Raw genomic sequence first — 23,270 nt, 5'->3', positions numbered from 1 at the left:
CGCTTGAGATTGAAATGGCTGTTACACACCCATTACTAGAGGAAAACCCCCTCTTCTGCCATGTTCCGTCACAGGAAACTCCACAATTCATAATTGTTCCAGGCTCTATACCCTCCTTCAAATGCAATTCTTGCCCAGCTTCCAGCATTGAATTCTTGGCAATATTCTTTATAACTTTTATTATTGTTCTTGAATTTTTGCCATAAGCTCTAGCAGTAGGGGGTGGAGGCATGTTAATATATGTGCAGAACTTTTTTGCACCACTGTGTCCTTTCCCTATTGAGCGCATAGAATAAACAAGTCTTCGATTAACTTCAAAGCTCTTGGTCTGCTTTTTTGAAGTAAAAAATTCATTCTTCCAACCGCAGTTGTTACATAGAAGCCTTAGATGCGAAGCACATCCCATTCTGCCCATGTGGTTTTCCATTAGACAAAGACTGTGGTGACCACATTCGGCACATCTGAGCAGTGAAAACACATCACATAGGATGTCCATATCCATAAATCGGTAGCCAGGTACATAAACATCTCCTGATTCAGTGTTATGCTCGTTCAAATCTTGAAGAGGATCAAGCTTTAATCTTTAAATAACTTAATTGCCACTAGCGAGCTAATCCGGCAATGGGCGGTCAGCGGAGGCTGGAAGGAACGAAACAGACCTTGATGTTGAAGCTTCTTGCTGAAGCGCTTCCAAATATTGCTCGATCGAGTCTTCCCTGTTGACCTCGGTTTTCTTTGATTTCTTTGGACTAACAAACCGATTTCCATGGAAATTCCTTTTTTCGACGAACTGCCCTAGCTTTACCCATAATAAAGCCAAGAAGTTGATTTATAAGCGAGTAAATATGAAGTTTTAGCTGTAAAGTTGTTGATAAATAGTTTTTTCAATGTACCATGTTAAAAACACATAACTAATGGACATATAAGGGCTAATAAGAAAAAAATACAGTTTCTTCAAAATTGGTCCAAATTTGGGTGTCATACCACGTTTGCACGATATGGACAAAGAACATCCACCCCCCCCCCCCCCCCCTCCCGTTTTGAGTAAAAAAATTGAAAAGTAAAAGTCACTTTGTTTGAAGAAAATAAATGTCTGAGGGACGGGAGGTACTGTCCATTTTCCGCCGCCTGCTTCATATCAAGAAAATTTAGCCAAAAGTTGTCGTTTTTGACAAACGTGGTCACTTCCACATAAGGAAACTAACATATCCCTTATTTGGAAAAACTGCATGATTCTTGTCATTTTTAAGGTTGCCGTACCGCAGGTGCTTCGTAAACTTTATGAATTGTAATCAGAAGAGAAAAACGGTGACTGTGACCTTCCTTGGTCAATGGAGAAAGTATCGAAAATAAGATTCCTCCCTCAAAACGACAACGTTTTCTTCATATGGATTTTGATGACGCGACAAATCCAACTCAGCATGATGAAGTATTGTTAGATCTATGTGACCATTGGATCAATTATAATCCGTCTATCCCGCCATTATCCACCTACCATTTTGAAACCCTAGATCTGCCCCCTAGATTTCCTTTTCTAAATGGGCCTAAAGAGCCTGGGGAGAGCGCGCGGGGGAGCTGTGACTTTCTAAAACACTCTCTTTACCGTCCAAATCCACAGGGAGCCCAAAATAAACGCTGTTTTCTCATGCAAGAACGACTAATAAAAGATTGTGGAGAAAATTATTAATTTAGGGTGCAGGCAGACGGAATTTATAAATTCTGTAAAGAACCACCACCCCCCCCCCCCCCCAAATTTGACAACATAAAGGCATCTTATTAGTTTTAAGGCAATTTTTTTGACAACATTTCACACAAAAAACGCTTTACTCGTCCCCTCTCAGAACAGCCGAATTCCGAGCTAAACAAGCAACCATTGCCTGGGCTACCTGTGTTTTCTAGTGATAATCTCTACCACCAAATGTGGTCGTTTACCGAGTCTCCGAAATGTCTCCCAAAGGACGGGCGAGAAAAGGAATACTTCGATGCCACCAGATTTAGCAAAATGGCACAAATATCACAAATAAGCTGAGTGTACTTAGCTCCTCCAATTCCAAATATTGTGTAAATTTGATTTCCCGTTTGTTATCTGCGCACGGAAAAGCAAGAAGTATTATTATTATTGTAAGTGATTCTAGAAGGCATCCAGAAACGATTATTGAACGATGGGGATTACAAAAGCAATTGATGGAATCGGAGTTGATTAAAGAAAAATAATTACACTCGGACTCAATGACTTCCTGGAGAGAGGAGAGTCTAAACTCTAAATAATATCCCAAAATTAGTAACGTATTTTGCAGATGCACTCAGCTGTGTAGACTACTCAGTGTTATTAAAATAGGTGTTCTCAGCATCAATATTATTAGTTCTGCGTGTTAAATCATTATATATTTTTCTCTGAGGCATTCTAGTATTTTTTTCAGTCCCGTTATCGAGACTGTAAAATATCGAGCATATTTAAAAATCATGCTATTTTACTCGTTGCAAGCCGTTATTGGTTCCTTGCTTAGAACACACCAAATCGTGTTTATTGATTTAATCTTTCTCTTTAATCATGCATTTATATGCAGTTTTGTGCACAACAAGTACACCAATGAAAACAAATTCTTTTTCAACTGAAGTTAAACCTTGGTTACATCAAATTTTTGCATACAAGGAAAACAATAAGGAGTTATCCATTTCTCGAGACGTTTATTTCAATCAAATTTATGAAATGAAAGAAAGATGAAATGTGTATGCCTTATATCATTTGCTTTACTGAACCTTCATTATTTCCGTTGATAGTGTTTGTGAAAAATAGTGATTTTTTTGTTAGACAAAAGAATTAATCATCGGCACGAACAACGCCCAAAGAGTTTTATTACCGCTCTCTTGAGAGCGATAAACCTGTAATCTTTTTAAAATAATCTTGGTTTGTTATAAAGGCTAGGTGGGAACGAGAGAAGAGCGGATCTATTTACACATGAATTAAGAAAATAACGTTTGGTACTTGGCTTTATTACTATGAATAATCCATAACTGATTCTAAGCTACTGGGGTTTCACTGGTGATTAGTATTTTAGGGAAAATTATCACTTTTAAATGAGCAACACCATCTGAACAAAGTCTTATTTTTTGTACTAATGAAAACATTACAGTGTTTTTTAACAGTGTACAAAACAATCATTTATCACGACAAAGAAAAATGATTGCGTGGACTCTAAAAGCTCAGCTATAATGAGTTTCCTTTCGTTATCAGTAGAAAGACAGTGTTTCATATCAAAATTCGATCATTTGTGAACGTGATATTTTTGTTTTTGTGGTCGGGGTGAGATTATCATGGTATCCGTCCCAATGCAAAAATTGAAAATAATTTTGTTGAAAAATTGCCGTGTTATTACTAGAACTTTTGTTTCCTTGACTAATATAGCCATGAATTGAGTCGGCCATAACTTCTTACCACAAACTAAACGCCTAAGGGCTTTCTTGGAATAAACTATCCTCGTTACTCATAGATCGATTAGGTTTGTCTTATTCCCCGGGCATCTAAAAGGTTTTTATTTTCGATTGCTTGCAAGATAAGGGATTGTCAGGCTATGAGACATGGGAATATAACGAAGGTATTTGTAAAAATATTTGTGATACAAGATATAGAATATCTTTAATCTCTGTACTAAGTTATGACCCATACTGTGTTTTAATGAAATGCTACAAATTTTTGGAAGTCAATAACAGACTTCTCAATAAACAAATCATTACTGAATATTCAAACATCACTAACGTTTCAACATGTAAAAATTTCACGATGAGAATAAAGTTTCCTTAGAGTCTCCAATAAATGTTGTTTCTAGTTTTTCGTTCGCGAATCACTGGGTCTATATTTGATTGCTGTTCTCTTCCAAAAGGCAAAGGTTATAAATAATTCGTTATGTTTTTTTTATATTTTTCTTTTGCGTCTCTGTCCTGTGGACACGACTAGACTATTTTCTTTTTCCCTATATGACTTTATTACTTATCCATAGGAACCCCTTGGCGAGGCCGGCTGACGTTCCACAAGTGATGATAGCGCGTTTATATGGACTGTTGTATTCGATGTTTTGCTCTGACCAAGCAGAGACATTAATCTTGTTTTGGGTCGCACTAGCAGGGTTTTCAAGCCCTTGCGGAAGTTCTCTCCGAACACAAAGCAAATCAGAGGGTTAATCGCAGTGTTGGCAAGTACTAGGTACTTAGCCGTTGCGAACAAGATATCCCAGTACGCAGGCTTGGTAGTGCAGTTAACCACCCATCGCCAAGCGAAAGCCACAACCATCAGCATCGTGCAGTGGGGAAAGTTGCAAATCGCTAGCACCGCCACGACGGTAAGCGCTAGCCGCATCACCCGCGCGTCGTTAGAACTGCGTCGCGATTGCCTACACGGGGCCTCCGAAGAGCGTCTACGATCACCTGCAGCCTTCTTGGACTTCTCCACACCTAAGACCATCATAGTATACAATACACAGACCAGAATCCAAGGGAAAATACCAAAGATTACGACCAAGAGGACGACTTGAATTGTCATGGATTTAAAGTGGTCGAAAGCAGGCTCCCAACTGACGACGCAGTAGCGGGCCAACCCAACCGTGCGGATTTTAGCGACGTAAAACCACGGAGCCGTGTACAAGATACCAAGAAACCAGGTAAGAATGATGGTCGCCGTACGCGTCTTACCAGTTATGAGATCTCTCTTCATCGGCAACACAACCGCACAAAAGCGATCGATAGTAATACAGATCATGCTAAGTATAGATACTACAGATGCTGTATCGATAATGAAGGGTAAAAGTTTGCACATGGCTGCACCAAACTCTCCGCTTATTTGCCATTCATGAGAGCCGCTTATTATAGGAAATAACTCGCGGGGAACATAAAACGCAGGCATTATTATATCGGCAACAGCACGATTAACGAGAAAATAGTTCATTGTCCGCCGCAGAGATTTAGTCTTCATGATGACTGTGATGAGGATAATGTTTCCCATCAGCGCAGTAATAAAAATCATGCACAGCACAGTAGACTTGATGGCCACAGAACTACGGCCATCAAAACGGCTCTGAATCCCCGAGCAGTTGGCGACAGTCGAAGGCGCATGAGTCGATGATAAATTCATTTTGTCGAAACTCAAAAGGTTTCAGTTTCCTTAGTGTGTTCGCGTCCTTTGTAAATGTCGACGGGGGATTTGTCCTTTTGCTTACCTCCTGTAGAGTAACGCACAAAAATCATTTTTGATATTCAAAGCACGTCTTTAAGCAATTATTATCAGACCTCAGGAAAAGCCAGCTCCTGTGCAGGGAATTCGTCCAAGCTACGCGCCCTGGCTTTTAAAGGGGAGAACAGGTGTAATCGTTGCGTGCTCGTGGAGAATGTTCTGCGCTGTCTTCAATACGCAACGGAGCCCCTTTTGCCTCGAGGAAGCTAACTCACTTTGTCACTCTACCCTTGTAAGCTTTGATCCAATAAATCTCATAGCCAGTCAACCCACACACTCTGACTTTTCCTCAAAATTGTCGCTACTTATAGTTGCATACGATGGCCTATGACGTCACAACCGGTCCACCTAATCATTGGCTCAAAATCACGATTCATTCGTAATTGCTATTGATAAAGGATTCCGGTGAGATTCGCTAAGTGTGTTTTGAGAGTTGTAGGAGTAAAGAGGTGGTTTGTATTTTACAGCCTTCCGCTAAATAGACTGACCTTTTCCCTGCAATTCGCGCCACTTTAGTTTTCTAACTATTATTAGCTACGACATTTATTGTTCTGTTATGACTTGAAGGTCTACGAGAGCTCCTTGTGTACACTACACATGCCGGAGATGGATTATATAGACACTCACGCAGTATCCTGCCAGAATTAAAAGATACTTAAGAGCACCGAATTATTTTAAAGGAGCACATGCTTGAGACAAAACAACGCGTCAGTATCCATCTAGTAAAGAGAAATAATCGTAAATTCAAATTAAAATTAATCATATAATTTGAAATGACCTGGAATCCTCCAGTTTTTTTATCTGCAGTCTCTCTCAGAAGATCAAGTGGGATTGTTTTCAAGATGTCAAAAAAGGCCAAGCTTAGTAATTAGACCAAACCAGATAAATCAAGCGTCTCTTGTGAGCCACTTAACTGCAACAGATAGCCGATAAACTGCAGTACAAATGGTTTTCCTTGCACTAATAAAATTCGTAACATGAGCAACAACATTTAGTAACATTTGATTGATGGATCAATTTTTCTAAGTGAAAAGGTTAAGAATAAAAAGATCGTGATGAAATAGCGAGGGTTTCGTGCTGCCAAGACTAGAACATGTCATTGATTGAAAGATAAAAAAGAATATCCCCTTCGACTTAAACTAATTGACAAAACCACGGATTTTAATTTATCATGAACTCGACAAACATGTGTTCTTTTCTTCATTGTTGCCAATCTGTCCATCAAAGAGAAAAATAACGTTTGCTAAGAACGTGATTTTCCTAAAATGATATCGTTTTGCTTTGGACAAGTGCGCGAGTGAAATGTACTAATAGATCTATAGTAACAAATATGTATAATAAAAACGTAAGGGATAACTATAGGTATGAAAAATCGCATACATGAAACACAACCAATTTTAATATGTAGACAATTAGGCATCGGCATAGTATGACGAGAGAGATATAGCAAGAGGAAACATAAAAATCGTGAAAATTTTGAGATAAAACCTCTTCCATTCAATCCCTCCCTATTATTCTTTAAAAAGGATTTCTTATTACATGTTATTTTACTAGCTCCACCCTTTTGCCGACTTTATGTTTTTTACCCGTTGGCGCCAGTTCGCCCCACAGAATTACCTGAATCACAACAAAATCTAACTTTCTTGATCAACGGCTTAAGATTACAACTCTGGTTGTGTAGATGTACTATCAGGAGACACATTTCAAAAATAGCTGTCAGAAATCCACGCATACATCATATACTTGTCACGTAAATAGCACTTTAAGCACCATTTATATCCCTCACAAGTAGAGCTACTCGTAGAATACTTAAAATGGTGAAAAGCTACACTTTAGTGAAACATCAAAGCTAAATTTGCCTTGACTCGAGCCGATGTATTAAATATTACTCGGCGAAAACGTGCGGCAATCAGTGCACTTATTACGCAGGCCGCCATTACCGCATTACCGCCATTTTACCGTTTCATTGCCCGGTCGTGACGAGGACGGACGTTCTAGCCAAGGCGCCTTGAAGACTGGGACATTCTTGACGTAACGGAAATAAATTTATGTATTTTACATATTTCTTGGTTACTTTCTTATTTGAATTAGCGGCATTTTTGACACGAATTCTAACAGAATATGGGCTGAAGCAATTGTTATATAGGAAAACAAACAGAAATAAAGTAAATAAAAATCATGAAATAAAATATTTATCCGTGATAAAATGAATTTAGGGAGACTGCAAATTAAAACAGCTTCGTACACTTCGTACACAATTCAACAACAGCATATTATCATTAATTGTAACAAGCCACAACAACAACAACATCAACAGCCACTTTCGTCTTAGACAAAAACACAATAATAATGCCCGTAGAATAAATCTGCAAAAGATCAGGGGCGGCGGACGGGGAGGGGCAAGGGGGGGCGCTTGCCCCCACCTCCTCTTTTCTTAGGGACTGGTTTTTTTTTATTTATTTACATGAACGCGCGGTTTTTACTTGTATCTTAATAGTGCTACAAGTTTTACATGAAATCGATTGCTTGAAAGAAGACGATTTTTTTAAAAAAAAAAATTATCAAAATAGATTAATACTCCATTAAGAATTGATCTTAAAATGTTAGAATTGATAGACCGACGGTAGGTCAAACCCAGCGGGCTCAAAGAGCCTTGCGCCCTTTAACGTAGTCCCTCTCAACGGGCTTCCTGTGCTTGAGGATGGCCGTGATACCACAGGAAACCCGGTTATAATACCCTTACCGTGATACCACATTAAACCCGATCACAGCCCCTTGGCCGTTATACCACAGGAAACCCGGTTAGAACCCCCTGACTGTGATGCCACAGGAAACCTGGTTAGAACCCCCTGACCTTGATACCACAAGAAACCCGGTTAGAACCCCCTGATCGTGATGCCACAGGAAACCCGGTTAGAACCCCCTGACCGTGATGCCACAGTAAACCCGATCACAACCCCTTGGCCGTTATACCACAGGAAACCCAGTTAGAACCCCTTGACCGTGATAACACAAGAAACCCGGTTAGAAACCCCTGACCGTGATGCCACAGGAAACCCGGTTAGAACCCCCTGACTGTGATGCCACAGGAAACCCGGTTAGAACCCCCTGACCTTGATACCACAAGAAACCCAGTTAGAACCCCCTGACCGTGATGCCACAGGAAACCCGGTTAGAACCCCCTGACCGTGGTGGCGGGCCTTGATTCGCGCATGTGATTAGTCACAAGTTTGCATGGACTTGAAACATCAGTTCACTAGAGCCAAGTTAATGTTCGCACCCTAGTTCGTATTGACCTATACTGTTCCCTCCCCTATTTAGTATTGACCTATACTGTCCCCACCCTTAGTTCGTATTGACCTATACTGTCCCCATCCTTAGTTCGTATTGACCTATACTGTCCCCACCCTTAGTTCGTATTGACCTATACTGTCCCCACCCTTAGTTCGTATTGACCTATACTGTCCCCACCCTTAGTTCGTATTGACCTAAACTGTCCCCACCCTTAGTTAGTATTGACCTATACTGTCCCCTCCCTTGGTTCGTATTGACCTAAACTGTCCCCACCCTTAGTTCGTATTGACCTATACTGTCCCCACCCTTAGTTCGTATTGACCTATACTGTCCCCACCCATAGTTCGTATTGACCTATACTGTCCCCACCCTTAGTTCGTATTGACCTATACTGTCCCCTCCCCTAGTTCGTATTGACCTATACTGTCCCCACCCTTAGTTCGTATTGACCTATACTGTCCCCACCCTTAGTTCGTATTGACCTATAGTGTCCCCATCCTTAGTTCGTATTGACCTATACTGTCCCCTCCCTTAGTTCGTATTGACCTATACTGTCCCCACACTTAGTTCGTATTGACCTATACTGTCCCCACCCTTAGTTCTTATTGACCTATACTTTCCCGTCCCATAGTTCTCATTGACCTGCTTGTATTGTCAGTTAAACGTGGACTGAAATGCTCTTCTATCTTTTTTTTTTTCTATTTATTTCCACCAGTTATACTGGTGCGGAAGGCACAGCAAAGCTAGGCTAGGCCCCAAATCAAGTACCCCCTTGAGTGTATTGTTAGTAAGCATTGTAAGCACTGTCACTGGGGGTGGTCACTGCCAGAGGGTTTATTGCGTCCCCAGTGGTTCTTTTACGTCCCTTCGGTTCAGGTTAATGTAGTGCAGCTTGAAGAGACGGGACCTCCGGTTTAGTGTCCTTATCCGAGAAGACTGGAAACACGGGAGAATAACTTCAACTCACTTGTGACACAAATTCGAACCAAGGCAGGAACCCGGAAAAAATCCCCAGTTTGAGCCAGGATTCGAACCTTGGCCACAGCGGTGAGAGGCCGACGCGCTAACACACTCGGCCACCCGTGCTATACATAGATTATCCTTTCGATCTATAAAAATTCTACATGTAGATTGTTTATCCTCCCGATCTATAAAAATACAACACGCATATTATCCCGTTGAGCCGTTATTGATCCATTTCTTATTTTAGTGAAAAAAATCATTTTCATAAAGATGGTACGTGGTGGCTCCCCAATAGCGATCTGAATTTCCTCCGTCTCAATAATCTCTCCTTTCCTCCCTCTTAATAATCTCGCCTTTCCTATCCAGCAGCCTGCATCGTAAAATAAATCAGTGAGAACGTAGTCAAATACGATCTAAAAGGCACAGTATGTTTTGACTACACTCTTTTTTTTATAAAAATATTTTTTATAAGAACGTTCAGCCTATGATTTCACAAATTGTTAAGAACATGTTAAGAACATGCCGAGGCTGAGATGCAAAATGGTCGGGTTTTGTTTGTGTTCTAAAATGCAGAATCGAACTGTGTTCATAATACACCCTTAAATATTATTGTTATTGATAATTTTGTGTAATTCTCTTTCTAAAATTCTTCGAGTATTGTATTATAATATACACAAAAACTAAAGAACATCGTTAAGAACATATTCAGCCTTAAAATTCTCCAAAAGTAAGAACGGCTCAGCCTCAACTGAAAATAAGACGTTCTTGTGAAAAAAAAGATTTTTTTCTAATAATAGAATGGCCGCGTCATAGCAAAAGTAGTTCGTTCCAGGTCCATCCTTGTGAATTTAATCCATCCATGGATATACTTGGGAAATAATTGTTATGACCGGTGGCAATTGTCAGGTCGTATTTTTGGAACAGATATTCCACTTTTGTCTTTCTGATTTAACAGCAAAATTTTGCTGCCAATTGGATTACAGAACTTGGCGCTTTTAAAAGACTAGAAGGCTCTACAAGTTTTAAACGAGGAATGGAGGCCAAGGTAAAGGGAATAAAAAACAAAAGATAATATTTGTCCAAAACACTTATATTTTCGTACGTTTTTCTAGCCTAAGGGATCGGTGAAAAAAGGCAATCTCTATAAAATCTCACTAAATAAAAGCTGTTTTGTGCCTCAAGCACACGCTTTCTTGTTTTATGTTAATTAGCACAGGATTTTCTTTATTTTGTGTGTGAAAAATTAAAAGCAAACCCGCTACTTTTCACCTGACCTGCAAGGGGTTCTTGGCAGTCCTATCCCGTTACCATGGCAATGACTTGGCGGGTCTGTGCCGATGTGTGTATAGCAAGTGTTCTTTTAAAGCTTAATTTTGTCTTTGTTAGATGTCAGGATTTGAAGCAACTTGCAAAAAATGATTTATTAAATAAGTTCTTTAGCCTCTCGAAAAAATAATGTGTTGAGAATATAATATTCAATCTGCTTGATTGAAATTTGACAACTTTATCCTGTTTTTTCATTTCGTTGCTAGTTTGCTCTCTATCCTTTGCAGACAATTTCAATTTTGAAATGATCCTTCTTAGTGGCACTAGTCGGTGTTATTCAAACATTTCATTCATTTCTACTTCCGTCGTTATTTTCTAGTTGCACTTATATTCTAGGGCGTTCCTATCAAGAAAATGTTCATGTTAAGCGTTTATAACAACACTAGATCAGGATTGGATTAGTAGTGCTGGATATACATTAAAACAAGTTTTCTTTCTGACATTCAGATGCTATCGGCAAAAAGAAAGACGATAGACCCAATTTGCGGCAGATCTCAAACACTTTGCGCATTCCCCCTATAGGCTATTTTTCTTTCGCATTTCCTTCTCTTTATTTGTTTTCTCTGTTATCCCTACCATAAGGCGGTTGTTATCCATTTGCGAGCTCATTTCCTACCAATAGATGACAGCCTTTAATGTCAGACTCATTTGATTATCTTAGGAATAAGACATAATTTTGTGCGTAGGTTTACAAAGGAGTAATTAGCGAGAGCTTAACGATGTCGGTGCGTGGAGATTTCATTGAGCGGAGCTTGCAAAGAGGCACAGGGCGCGGCGGCTATCAGACGGTTCCTACAATACAAGAAGCTGTCTCAAAGTCGCCACTGGTAAGCTATTTTTCTATTATATGCGCCAAAAACTCGATTAATTCGCAAAGTCTGTGATTACGTTGTTTGCAGAGCCAATACGCTGTTAAAGTGGCTGTGGCTTTATCTGGAAAGACCTAGAGGCATTTTAAGAAATCAAGATTAGCGGCAAACTAAACGGACGGCGAAAGCATTAATTAATTCATTCCTATTTCCAATTATCCACAAGTAGATCAAAATCCACATAGACTTGTATTCAATGAAAATCTTTTCTTTAGACACGCTACGGATGGGCTCGTATAAAGCGATCCTAGAAAACTTGAATAATTAAACAAATAGCTCGTTGCCATCAATTAATCCTTCAATCTTTTGTAATTAAAGGCCTTAACATAAAACATTACAAAAGAGTGGACCATTAGGGCGAATAGAAGTCTATTCAACAATGGAAGTCCCTTTGTTTGAGCAAGAAATCTCTTGGATACTGTTGTTAACAGTGCATATGTCTCAGTGACGGCAAATACCAAGGGAAGGTCCAGGGATATGGGGAAGGGAGAGAGAGGGAGGGGGGAGGGGGTAGTGGGTGCGTGGATGAATGGCTATCCACCTACCATTCGAACAGACTTTCCAGGTAAAGTTAACAAGTTCGTTTTCTATCTTTTCCGTACACGCTATTTAAAGTCTGGGTCGCCAGTAAAATATTAAGTATTGCTTGTACAGGGGAGGAGGTTATTTCGAGATTTAAGCACATCATACGCCTTCCAATATTACATGATAACAATAACAAAGGTGTGACTGATAAAGAATCTTTAAATCTTTAAAATTTCCAATTTTACGAGAGGTCGTTTCTCTTAGGCTATTACTTCACACGGAATAATAATGATAATAAATAATAATAATAATAATAATAACCGGTATAAGCAGAGTAGATAAGAGGTGCTGAACCCATGCAGACAATATACGTGGTGTTTGAAAGTTTGAGAAAATCACTGATTTTTAAAAATCAAAAGCCATGGCGAGGAACCGGATTAGGACAAGATGCTGTGCTTTGATGAAAAATGACGGTAAACTGGCTATTTTTTAGCCATCACCATTTCCTCATGGGCGTGCTAGAGACTGTGGGTTGTTTTCCTAAACATCTTTCTCTATTTCCCAGTTTTACAAGATTGAAAAAGGGGGTAGAAAAAGATAAAAAAGTATCACAGTTGTGAAATCTTTGGGAGTAAAAGGGGATGTGATTGTTTGATGAATGCTTCCAGACTCTGTATCAGACTGCTGATAAGGAAAGTAATGTATTTTGAAGACCTTCTTCAGAGGTCGAAATATCGGTCGACGACACACATACAGTATATGCTAATCGCTTGAAATCAGGCGAATATTCGACTTATAATTGACAGTGTCTTCCACTTTCCGAGCTAAAATGTCTAAAGATTTCAATCGATGCTTTAATTGATTTCTTTTAATATTATCGCTGTGGTTCACAGTTGCTGTCTCTTAATAAATCGCGCTCTTTCGTTAGGCAAGAAGAGGTGGATATTGGCGGTCCTGCGAAAACAACAAACGCAGTGGGTTTTGATGCTAGATGACGTAGGTTAATAACAATAATTTAAATGATCTTGCTGCTAACATGCACATAAAAGTCGAGACCAGAGAGATTGCCTGCATCAGTGAAGTTAGGAAGGAGAGGAGAGGAGAAGTTAGTCCGATAGAATACGCAATACCATCAACTCCATTCGCCGCGATAGTAAAGAAGAAAGCTACGGCCATCAGTTTGCAGAAGGGAGGTAAGGGGGTTTATGGGCTTGAGAATCAAACATGACGAATGAAATAAGCAGTGAACGCCAAGGTTTAACTGAAAGGGGTCACCTGTCCATCGTGACAAAATGAAAACTTGTGTTCAAGTGTATTAATAACACACAAGGATGTGGTGTGTGCATGATGTGAGTGAATCTGAAAGTTTTAACCCTTTTTTATTTTACTAAGTTCGTGGCTTATATAAATCGTTTAGATCATAAACTATTCCATGGTTTGTCAGAAAAAAAACTGTTTTCCCGTGTTAATGTTAATTGATGAGGAAAGATGTTAATAATGTATTTCCCTTTGTTCTATTAGTTTTAAGAATTAATCTCGTCGAGGATTTCTAATTAGTGAATTTGAGGTAATAACTTTTAAATTGACGCGCAGAAGGCTGTTTTCACTTGTGAAGGGTCATTATTATTTAGTGACGGTAAAAGATTCACGAACTTCGTGTAATGGGTCGTTATAAGGCAAAGTCTTTCTCAACGTATTGTCACTTCCTAATTTCGCTTTAAAAGTTAGATAGAACGACTGATAATTCACAAACGAAGGGCTTATCTTTAACCACCGAAGTGAAGATGCGCTGTCAAAATCTTAATATTTAGTTATCGCACCCCACATATCTAAAAATAACATACGGATAACGTTTTTACCAGAACATCCAATTACAACAAAAAACATTAATTTTTCTATACATTTTTAATCATGACCTTCAAAGATATGTCCTTTGCATCTAAGATAAATTTTTAGTGGTTCGACTATTTATTTTTAAAAGCATAATGTGAGGTGAGTCTCGGGATGAATTATTTCGTTGCTTCTTACTTAAAGCATTTCTTCATGTCCCTTGTCACTCGTGTTTTGTTGCTTCTTTACTTAATTCTCTCCCTCGTCACTAGGTAAAGTTAGCAGCCATTGAAATATTTCGTTGCTTCTTACTAAATTTTCTCTCTCGTCACTCGTATTTCGTTGCTTCTTACTTAAATCAGCTATTCTCTCTCTCGCCACTCGTATTTCGTTGCTTCTTACTTAAAGCAGCTCTTCTGTCTGTCGTCACTCGTATTTCGTTGCTTCTTACTTTAAATCAGCTATTCTCTCTCTCGTCATTCGTATTTCTTTGCTTCTTACTCTTCTTTCTCTCGTGAGTAGACGTAATTATCAGCTGTTGTCATAGACTGCATGTCGCGTGCGAGATTCTTTTTGGCTCAAACCACAGGATACAAACCCGGCTCGAACACCTACCTGCCAATCATCTCAGACCGTGCGCTTACAAGCAGTGGGTTTTATAAAAGCAGTGGGTTTTATACAAGAAGTGGGTTTTATAGAAACAGTGGGTTTTATAGATACAGTGGGTTTTATAGATACAGTGGGTTTTATACCTAGGACCGGGACCGTAACTGATTATCACAGCACAGCGAAACGTTTTTAAACCCATTTTTTTTTAACTGAATACTAGTACAACACCTCTCTTTACTGCACAAAGTATTAGTAGTGGATGGAAATGGTGCAATAGGCCGTTTTCACGATGTTGCGCGCGCATCCAAAATGCCACAAACTGGCGGCTGATCAAAAATGTGGACGACGAGGTATTTGACTTCGCGAAAGAAGCACTCTGGCAGCATTTCGTCTGTAAACTCGACTACGTATGCTATTTTAGATGAGCTATGGCCCGCCAGTCTGTGACATCGTGAGAAGGGTCTATTATTGTGAACAAGAGACCATCGTCTCTTGTCGTGAAACATCTAAAGCTACGGCCACGAAACCGAGTGATTGGTATTAAACAAACTATTTTTTATGCCCATAACGCCCCCGTGGTTCTTACAGTTTCAGGGGTGGGTTAAATTATCTTCGTTAATCAACGTTTATATCAATGCTATGCGTTCTTTATTCACAAGCACATCCCCTAACCACCACTCCCCCTCCCCCATCATGTAGAACGCCACTTAAATTGCACATGACTTGGATTACAAAAAGTAATTTTTTTTTATAAATGAAGCCGATATGTTGTTGTTCTCTAGGCTTTGTGGGATATTGGAAGTCTAATGGGTCGGACACCTCTGGGAATATCTTGTTTACATATTCATGGGACGATTTACAGAGCAAAACAGCTGCTGCTAAGTAAAGGTTAATCCCTTCCGTCAGGCTTCGTACTCATCTAATATTGATTTAATCTGTTGAGTAAATGTTATAGAATTGCCTGCAATGTTTTTCATCCATTGATAAATAACACGACAGGCGCATCTCTAAGGGTGGGCGATTGACTCCCGGGGAAAAAACATTATCGTAATAGACAAATCTAGTTAATATCTTTGATGGCATACATTCCACCCTCCTCTTTAACAAATCCTGGTCACACGCGGTTTGAATTTTTGAAACCATGATATAAGCAAGTCCTTCCTTTAAACTAAAAACAATGTTTTAGTTAATCGACCTTGACATCTAATGTATTTTTCTAACCAACAAAATAAAGATATTGACTATTTAGGTTATAAAGCCAAATTGCATTCAAATTGTATCCTGTTGATTTGTCGGAACACATTAGAAATTAGTCTTATTACTATTAAGAAACATGTTTCTGACAATGAGGCGTAACGTAGAGGTGTTTCTTGAATTAGAAGATTTTTTTTTTAATTTCGTTTTTTTATAAAACTTTTCAATAAACGGAAGCCGCTTTAGTCGATTTTTAACGCCTTTCCTCAATTGCTTTCTATCACGAGGACAAACAATCGAAAAGATTTTCAGACCGTGTGCTTGCAAGCAATGGGTTTTATTTACAGAAGCTTATGTTTAAACTATACTTATCATCAGGATCTATAGTACACTAACATAGCACTTTAAAGCACAACGGAACGTTTCTATCCCCTTTTTAGAATACAAGTTCATCACCTCTCTCTCTACCCATAGCCCTTAGCACAAACTATTAAAAGTGAAAGAAAATGGTGCAACATAGCGCAATTCTGGATTTAGAACCATCCCCAAAATAGTTTTAAAAAAATGGTTGTTTGGTTATTTTTATTTGCCTTTTAAAGAGATTAACCAAAACTCTGGTTAAGCCCGGGCGTAACTGGCTTAATTAGGGGGGGCGGGTGAGGTTATTGTTGAGGCGCCACGTTACTCAATATAATTAAAAAGTATATCAATCGACATTTTGCCGCCAATTTGCACTATCGGGACTGCGCATGTGCGTAATAACATGAGCCGTGACTTCATGTATGACATTTTTAATGTTTTTATCTGTCTTTTCTGACAAATCCACCGTTTATCAATAAATCAGGAAAAAATACCGAGAATATGACATTTGAATGTTCTACGCATAAGATTAAACCGGAAAGAGGAGTCAAGGAAGAACTCTAAGTTGAAATTAATTGTATGTTCCACTATTATATTTTCTCTGACGTTTCGAGCATTTGACCTCCGTTTTTTTTTTGGCTCCGAAGAACGCTATTTCTCAAAACGAATTTACTTTGTTTTTACATATGCGTAAAACATTTTGTTTATTTATTTCCCTGATTCCACCACGCACAGTTTGTCTGCAGTTTTTCTAGTCATATCACCAAGATTTTCTACAGCTCATAGTGAGTATCTTTTCCAATCTTGATCCTTTATTATGGCTTCATATTTGTTCGTCCTAATATTATTTGCTACAATGTCCCGTAGATAAATATTCTTTTTAGATATTTCTTTGTGGCGGTGTGACCGCCCAATGGTCAAAGAACACGGAATATTTTACCTGGGGGATGGAGGGCAAGTTATTTTGGATTTATCTCACATACATTTCTTTCACCAATTCCGTTCGAAGGAGGGATGGGATCATGGGCCCTCTCGAGCCCCCCCTTCCCCCCCCTAGGATCTGCCTCAGTTTTTTTTCCTCGTAGCTTGGAGTTGAAATACATATTATTTTAGCTTACAGTGACAGCTTTTTTTCTTTAGCCGGTTATACGCGCGTGATTACATTTTCACTTCCGCCTTAATCTCACTTGATAAATCTCATGACCGAGCCTTACTAGAAATGGGCTGAGTATCGAAATCTATAAATCTCTTCCTGTTTAAAACTTGAGTTCTTTTATCCGCCGACATTATTAACTGAAAGAAACCTGCTTTCTATGGCCTCTAACCTGTAAAAGACTGGGTAAAGGAGGACCACATTCAGTCTAGTCATTGAAAACTCGCTATTTGTCAACATTATCCGCCCAGCAGTGTGCGATAAAATTAAATATATATGAGACCGATATAACTGAAGATGAATTAACCTGTGAGCGCGAACCAGTGACGAGCCTTTATTTAATGGTCAGCGTCACTGTTCTCTCCCATTGGCCAGGTAGGCTGAATTATCTCCGTCCATTGGCCAGTCACTGAGATTTGTTAATTGCTCAGCGCGGTCTGCGTCATTGAGATATCAGATACTAAAGTCTATTAGGTTTTCCTTCAACCTCACTCAGAATCATACACAGTCATCTGTACACATCTGCTGCAAAGAATTAAGCTCTGAGCTCAGGGTGAGTTAATCCATTCTTGCGATAGCCCCAAAGTGAAAGACCCAGATTTGGTGATTTTTCCCTCATCTACATTAGTCTATGTGATTTTTACACTAAAGACAAGCCAAAGACTAAATTAGACTTAGTTCTAGTGAGATGGAAACACCGCTTATAGGGACTTTATCTCTTTTTATGTCCTTTTTAGCAAATCTCCGTACTAATGAAAAAGTTGAATATATGGAAAACAAAATCGTGCAAATGACTTTTGGCTTTTAATAAATTGTTTATGTCGTTAACGATAGCCAAGGTAACAGGATTCGAGGTTGGAAAGAAAGATTTTCAGTACTGTGTATTTACATCTCTTTCTGCTATCTTGTTTTCAATATAGTCGTGTCAAAAAGGAAAAAAAAATGACCTTGGAAATCACACGCAAAGCGAGTTACTGTCAGAATGAAATAAAAATGTTCGCAGTAGGGAATAAATGAATAAAAATTAAATACAAGTGCATTTTTCCGAATTGATTATTCAACAAACAAGAGTTAAACCTTTTGAATACGGAAATCGTAGACAAAAGACGTACTTAAATCAATGCGATTTTTCAGCGTTATCAGTCAGAATCCACGCCTACCATTTACACTCAAATTTATCAATAGCCAAGCAAAATTTTAGCAAAACAGTCTATATACGGAATTCGCGAACAAGAGACGAACCTCGTTACGCCGCAAGAAAAAGTTAATATCCATTTTCGTGTGTTCCCGAATAAGATCCTGAAAGTGCTCGTTCCGTAAGTGGCTTGTATAGTGCTCGCCTGCGGCAGTAAGCTTATAGTTAGTGTATTTACTATAATGCATACAAATCTTGGCAAAAACAATATCAATATTTCTATAACCTGCAGCCAGCAACTAATTGTTGAATATTAAGAGTTATGGATGAATTGAGCGCATTGTAAACTTTAAAACATCAATTTGATATTTAAGTTTAATTGCTTCCTCTGAAATCCCTTGAAGGCAAAACTTTTTTTTTTAGTAGAGAATAAACACGTATTTTCCGGCAATGGATGTAGGGATAAGAATAGCAAACATCGAAGTAAATCGTGAAACACTCCTCTGTGAATTGGGTCAACGCCTAGGTAAAAATTACCGTTGAAAAATATTTGCGTGACATGTAGGTTTCGATTTGTTTTACGTACAGCTTGTTGTCACGTTTCTCCGTTTTTTCTTTGTTTTTCGCGCCCCAGCCTTTAAGCGTTGTTTATGAATATAAGCACTTTTTACAGCAAAGTGGTAAAGACAAAGGACTTGGCGGAGTTTCTATTTCAAATATTGACGTGAAATAGCGTGTTTCGAGTCTAATTGCGATTTTTTACAGGCGCAGTGGCGGCATTGCGCCATTCTATTGTGACTAGTTATTTGGGTCAAAACATTGTTGTATTTTACAGCTTCCACTAAATATGACATATAGGAAAACATATAACTTATAAAACGCATATAAAGTTATATAGAACAGATACAAAGTCATATAGAACACATATCAAGTCAAAAGCACACATATCAAGTCATATAGAAAACATATCAAGTCATATAAAACACACAAAGTCACATAGAACACATATCAAGACATATAGAACACATATAAAGTCATATAGAACACATAAAAAATCATATAGAACACATATAAATTCCTATAGAACATATATAAAGTCATAGAACACACAGTCACATAGAACACATATCAAGTCATATAGAACACATATTAAGTAATATAGACATAAAAAATCATATAGAACACATATAAAGTCATATATAGAACACATTTCAAGTCATATAGAACTCATACAAAGTCAAATAGAACACATAAAAAGTCATATAGAACACGTATAAGCGCGAAGGGCCATTTCGATCCCGACTATCATTGTGTTGTGCATTGAAGACTAGTGATTTCGCCGATTAGAATCATGTTTAGTTGTTGCAGTTTAATGGCGCCAAAACGGGTGGTCACTCCGACACCACTTAGCAAGGTGACTTGTGCATAATGACGATTGTAAGGCGTTTTGCGAAAACATCTTAGAGTTTAGCTGTTTGGGCACCCTGTGGCGTACATGCCCACTTAAGGAAATTAGAGTTTAGCCAAGGAAACCTAATCAAGCCTTTATGCTCAGGGCATAGGACTCACGTATAACATGGTTATCACACGCTAGCTTTAATACTCCAGGCATCAGACTAATACACATAGTTATCAAACGCTGGACATGTGAAAAACAAGTTAATCACAATAAATCAATCATAGAGACCCCACAGGCATGTGCTAAGCGCTCTAGGATGTCGGCTAGTCTTCTATTTCTAAAAGAGAACTTGCGAGATGGGTAGAGGACGGCGGGAAAACAACAATAATTGATTAGTCGCAGACTAACCCGTGTCTGATCACGTAGCTTTTTCGGCATCTGAACATTGAGCGAATTTAAAGAATTAAAAGATACTAACGAAACTAATATGTCAAAAGAGACCATTTGGAAGAATAAATGCCTCAGCATTGCCATATAATCATAAAACTGTGAGTTAAGCCGTTCTCTTTGTTCCACAGTTACACAAAGTCTGTGTTTCGTTGTATTGTAAAAATCTTGAACGCTCATGTTTGCAGACATTTATTCCAACCTTTATTTTTTATCTGGTCATTTTTACAGAATCTGCTAGCATTGTGCTAAACTCCACTGCCTTAACATGTCATTCACGACGAGAGAACCGAACACCACAATGGCGCCCTCGGAGAACTTCAAGTCCAACCAATCAGCATTTGTCATGTGTACATTCTTCCCTCCAGACAGCGAGACCGTCAGAATCATAAAGATCGTCGCCTTGTGCCTTATCATGGCGCTTGCAATCGTTGGCAACATCTTAATCATCATCGTCATCTCGAAAACTAAAATCCTGCGCCGGACTGTAAACCTGTTCATCTTAAACATGGCCGTCTCTGACGTCATTATGCCAACTCTCCTCATGCCCCAAGAGCTCATCACGGTCATCACGGGATCAAACGACTGGCGAGTGCCTGGAGTAGCGGGGGAGCTGTTGTGCAAGATGGTTATATTCTTGGGCGATAGCTCTAGTGCGGTGTCCGTATTAAGCATGGTTTGCATCGCGGTGGATAGGTTTTGTGCCGTGGTGCTACCCATGAAGAGAAACCTCGTGACAGGCAAGCTACGTACCGTGGCTCTTACTATGACATGGGTCCTCGCCTTCATGTACACTTCGCCGAATCTCTACACCGCAAGGCTGCAGAAATACGGCACTTCGTACAAGTGTCTAACAGTCTGGGCGCCGCTTGATCATTATACCAGCGCTACCGTCCACGTGGTGGTCATGGTTGTTCTGTTTATGTTCATACCATGGCTCCTTGTAGCTACACTTTATCTTGTCATGGTCTCCGAGATAAGGAAGTCAAAACGCGAGGTCGCACAAAGGTCGCGACAGCGTAACCGCGATCTGCGCGTCCTAAAACTCGCGTTGACCATCACTGCAGCGTTCGCCGTCTGCAACTTTCCGATTTGCGCTTTGTATTTGCTCATTGCGTTCAAGTATCAGTGGAACACTTGTTTCCTACCAGAGGTCTGGGGACCACTATTCAACACGGCTAAGTATCTTGTCCTTGCGAGTACTTGCCTCAATCCGTGCATTTGTTTCGCGTTTAGCGAGAATTTTAGGAAGGGTTTGCGCGAGTTGACGCGTGCGCAGAGGTCGTTCATAACGACGATAGTGACGCACAGCAGGCGTGCGAACTCGACGGCGTTTTCCCATATAGAGGGCGAACACGAGATGCTGTATGAGATGAAAGAGAACGGGATAACAGAGAACGGGAATAAAAACGCAATTGACTACAGTCCTTCACAATCACTTCGTGAGTAGACGCGAAATGGATAAACAGAGAGAAAACAGGGACATGTCTTTACTCTGTACACCAGTTCGCTGTGCGGTTAGACGAACCCTTCTCTGTAACCGCTCCGCTATGTGTGGTTATACGAATTCTACTCTGTAACCGCTCGCTGTGTGGTTAGACGAGATGCAGGATGACGAGGACAGAGAAAACTGTCGGGATAAAAATGCGGACAGCTAAGGTACATGCGTGAACAAAATAGACTGAACATATTGGCCATTCTGCATCGAGCCAAGAAGAACAGCTATAGACTCAGTGTGTTTGGAGGTGTGTGAACAACAGAAAATAGAAATGATGGTACAATGTCCTGGGAATTTATACACATATTTCATCAAAAACTTTTCGCAGATTTCCTCAATAGTTCAGCGAACTGGCTGGAATAGGGAACTGTTAAGCAAAAGTTGCATATACAAGTGACCATTACTAAACACAATATAATGCATAAGAATAACAAAAGCAGAAATGAAATTATGATTCGAAACAAATCTTACAACCCTCCCATGTACTATCGATTTGGCCCTTCGCACCCAAAACAGGGGCGTAGCCAGGGGGTGGCCTAGGGGGCCCAAGAGGGTGAAGTCAAATTGTATAGCCCACTTAGGAGTGTACACACTGAGTAACAAAATACAGTCGGAGAGGGTGACAGGTAAGCAAGAACAAACCGGTCGAAATACAGTTTACAGTAAAGTCATAACAACAAGTCATCATCGAAATACTGATTAAAATAACTAAACAAATAAAAAAGACTGTTTTATGCGACTCATAAATTTATCGCGTATACATTATTAAGCGGTCTGACATTACAACGGATATTGCTTCTCTCTGTAAGATCTCAATGATATAAAAGATCTAAATGAAACTCTAATTACATAAGCCCTACGCAGATAATTTTAATGAGATACAGCAAGCAGCAAGAAAAGTAATATTTTAGACGGATCGGGAAGATCGTAATCAATTACCTTGGAGCAAAAAGTGCAAAGTCTTGATGAGGCAGCATAAATCCACAGACGTGGAAATGGAGAGAAACCTGGCCCGCATCATGAGGAAGCTATACAGGGGTTGTGCCGAAATCATATCTATCCATCATCCCTCACAGATCTCGTAAGAAGCAGTTCTTAATTAATAAAAAAAGGTTTATTTATCAATTTGGGTCGCTTCGTGTTAAGACAGGGCTTGTCATTTAATAACTTCAGAGATTTTTAATTTGCTCTTGATAATGCTATCAAACCATTGCGTCACGATGGCGCGAGTGTGTGGTAATATTATTGATTCAGCTAGTCAGTAACACGTTTTATCCCATAACTGTATTGATATACCTGAGATACAGCTGCGAAGTGGGTCTGGGGAAGTGTCGAATGAGGATTTTTTCTTATGAGAATCATTCTCCTATTCTTCATTGAATTATTTAATGTTTATGTTCACTTTTTGTAATATTAAAAGGACAGCCCTCTTGATGTTTTCATA

The 23,270-nt window shown here is 39.3% G+C and overlaps 2 protein-coding genes across 8 annotated transcripts; one reads left to right on the top strand and one right to left on the bottom strand.

The window, feature by feature from the left end:
- Nucleotides 1-2,975: 2,975 nt before the first annotated feature.
- Nucleotides 2,976-5,536, bottom strand: LOC5509522 (neuromedin-K receptor). The gene is made up of 2 exons (XM_032378458.2): nt 5,281-5,536; nt 2,976-5,213 (listed from the first exon to the last, which is right to left on the bottom strand). Exon 2 carries the CDS (start codon nt 5,123-5,125, stop codon nt 3,989-3,991), a length of 1,137 nt encoding a protein of 378 aa, XP_032234349.1. The 5' UTR covers nt 5,126-5,213; nt 5,281-5,536; the 3' UTR covers nt 2,976-3,988.
- On the top strand, nt 4,519-22,573 carry LOC5509504 (melatonin receptor type 1B). Of its 7 annotated transcripts, XM_048733621.1 has the most exons (3): nt 4,519-4,655; nt 11,494-11,634; nt 20,560-22,573. In XM_048733621.1, exon 3 carries the CDS (start codon nt 20,597-20,599, stop codon nt 21,776-21,778), a length of 1,182 nt encoding a protein of 393 aa, XP_048589578.1. In that variant the 5' UTR covers nt 4,519-4,655; nt 11,494-11,634; nt 20,560-20,596; the 3' UTR covers nt 21,779-22,573. The 7 variants fall into 7 exon arrangements, with proteins under 7 accessions (XP_048589578.1, XP_048589579.1, XP_048589580.1 ...); XM_048733622.1 differs by lacking the exon at nt 11,494-11,634 and having other exon boundaries at nt 4,546-4,655; XM_048733623.1 differs by lacking the exons at nt 4,519-4,655; nt 11,494-11,634 and adding an exon at nt 12,553-12,674.
- Nucleotides 22,574-23,270: the final 697 nt, after the last annotated feature.

Source organism: Nematostella vectensis, chromosome 10 (assembly GCF_932526225.1).
Source record: "Nematostella vectensis chromosome 10, jaNemVect1.1, whole genome shotgun sequence".
NCBI classification, from domain to species: Eukaryota; Metazoa; Cnidaria; class Anthozoa; order Actiniaria; family Edwardsiidae; genus Nematostella; species Nematostella vectensis.
Note: the sequence above shows the minus strand (reverse complement) of the source record. Positions and strands in the feature narration are given on the sequence as shown.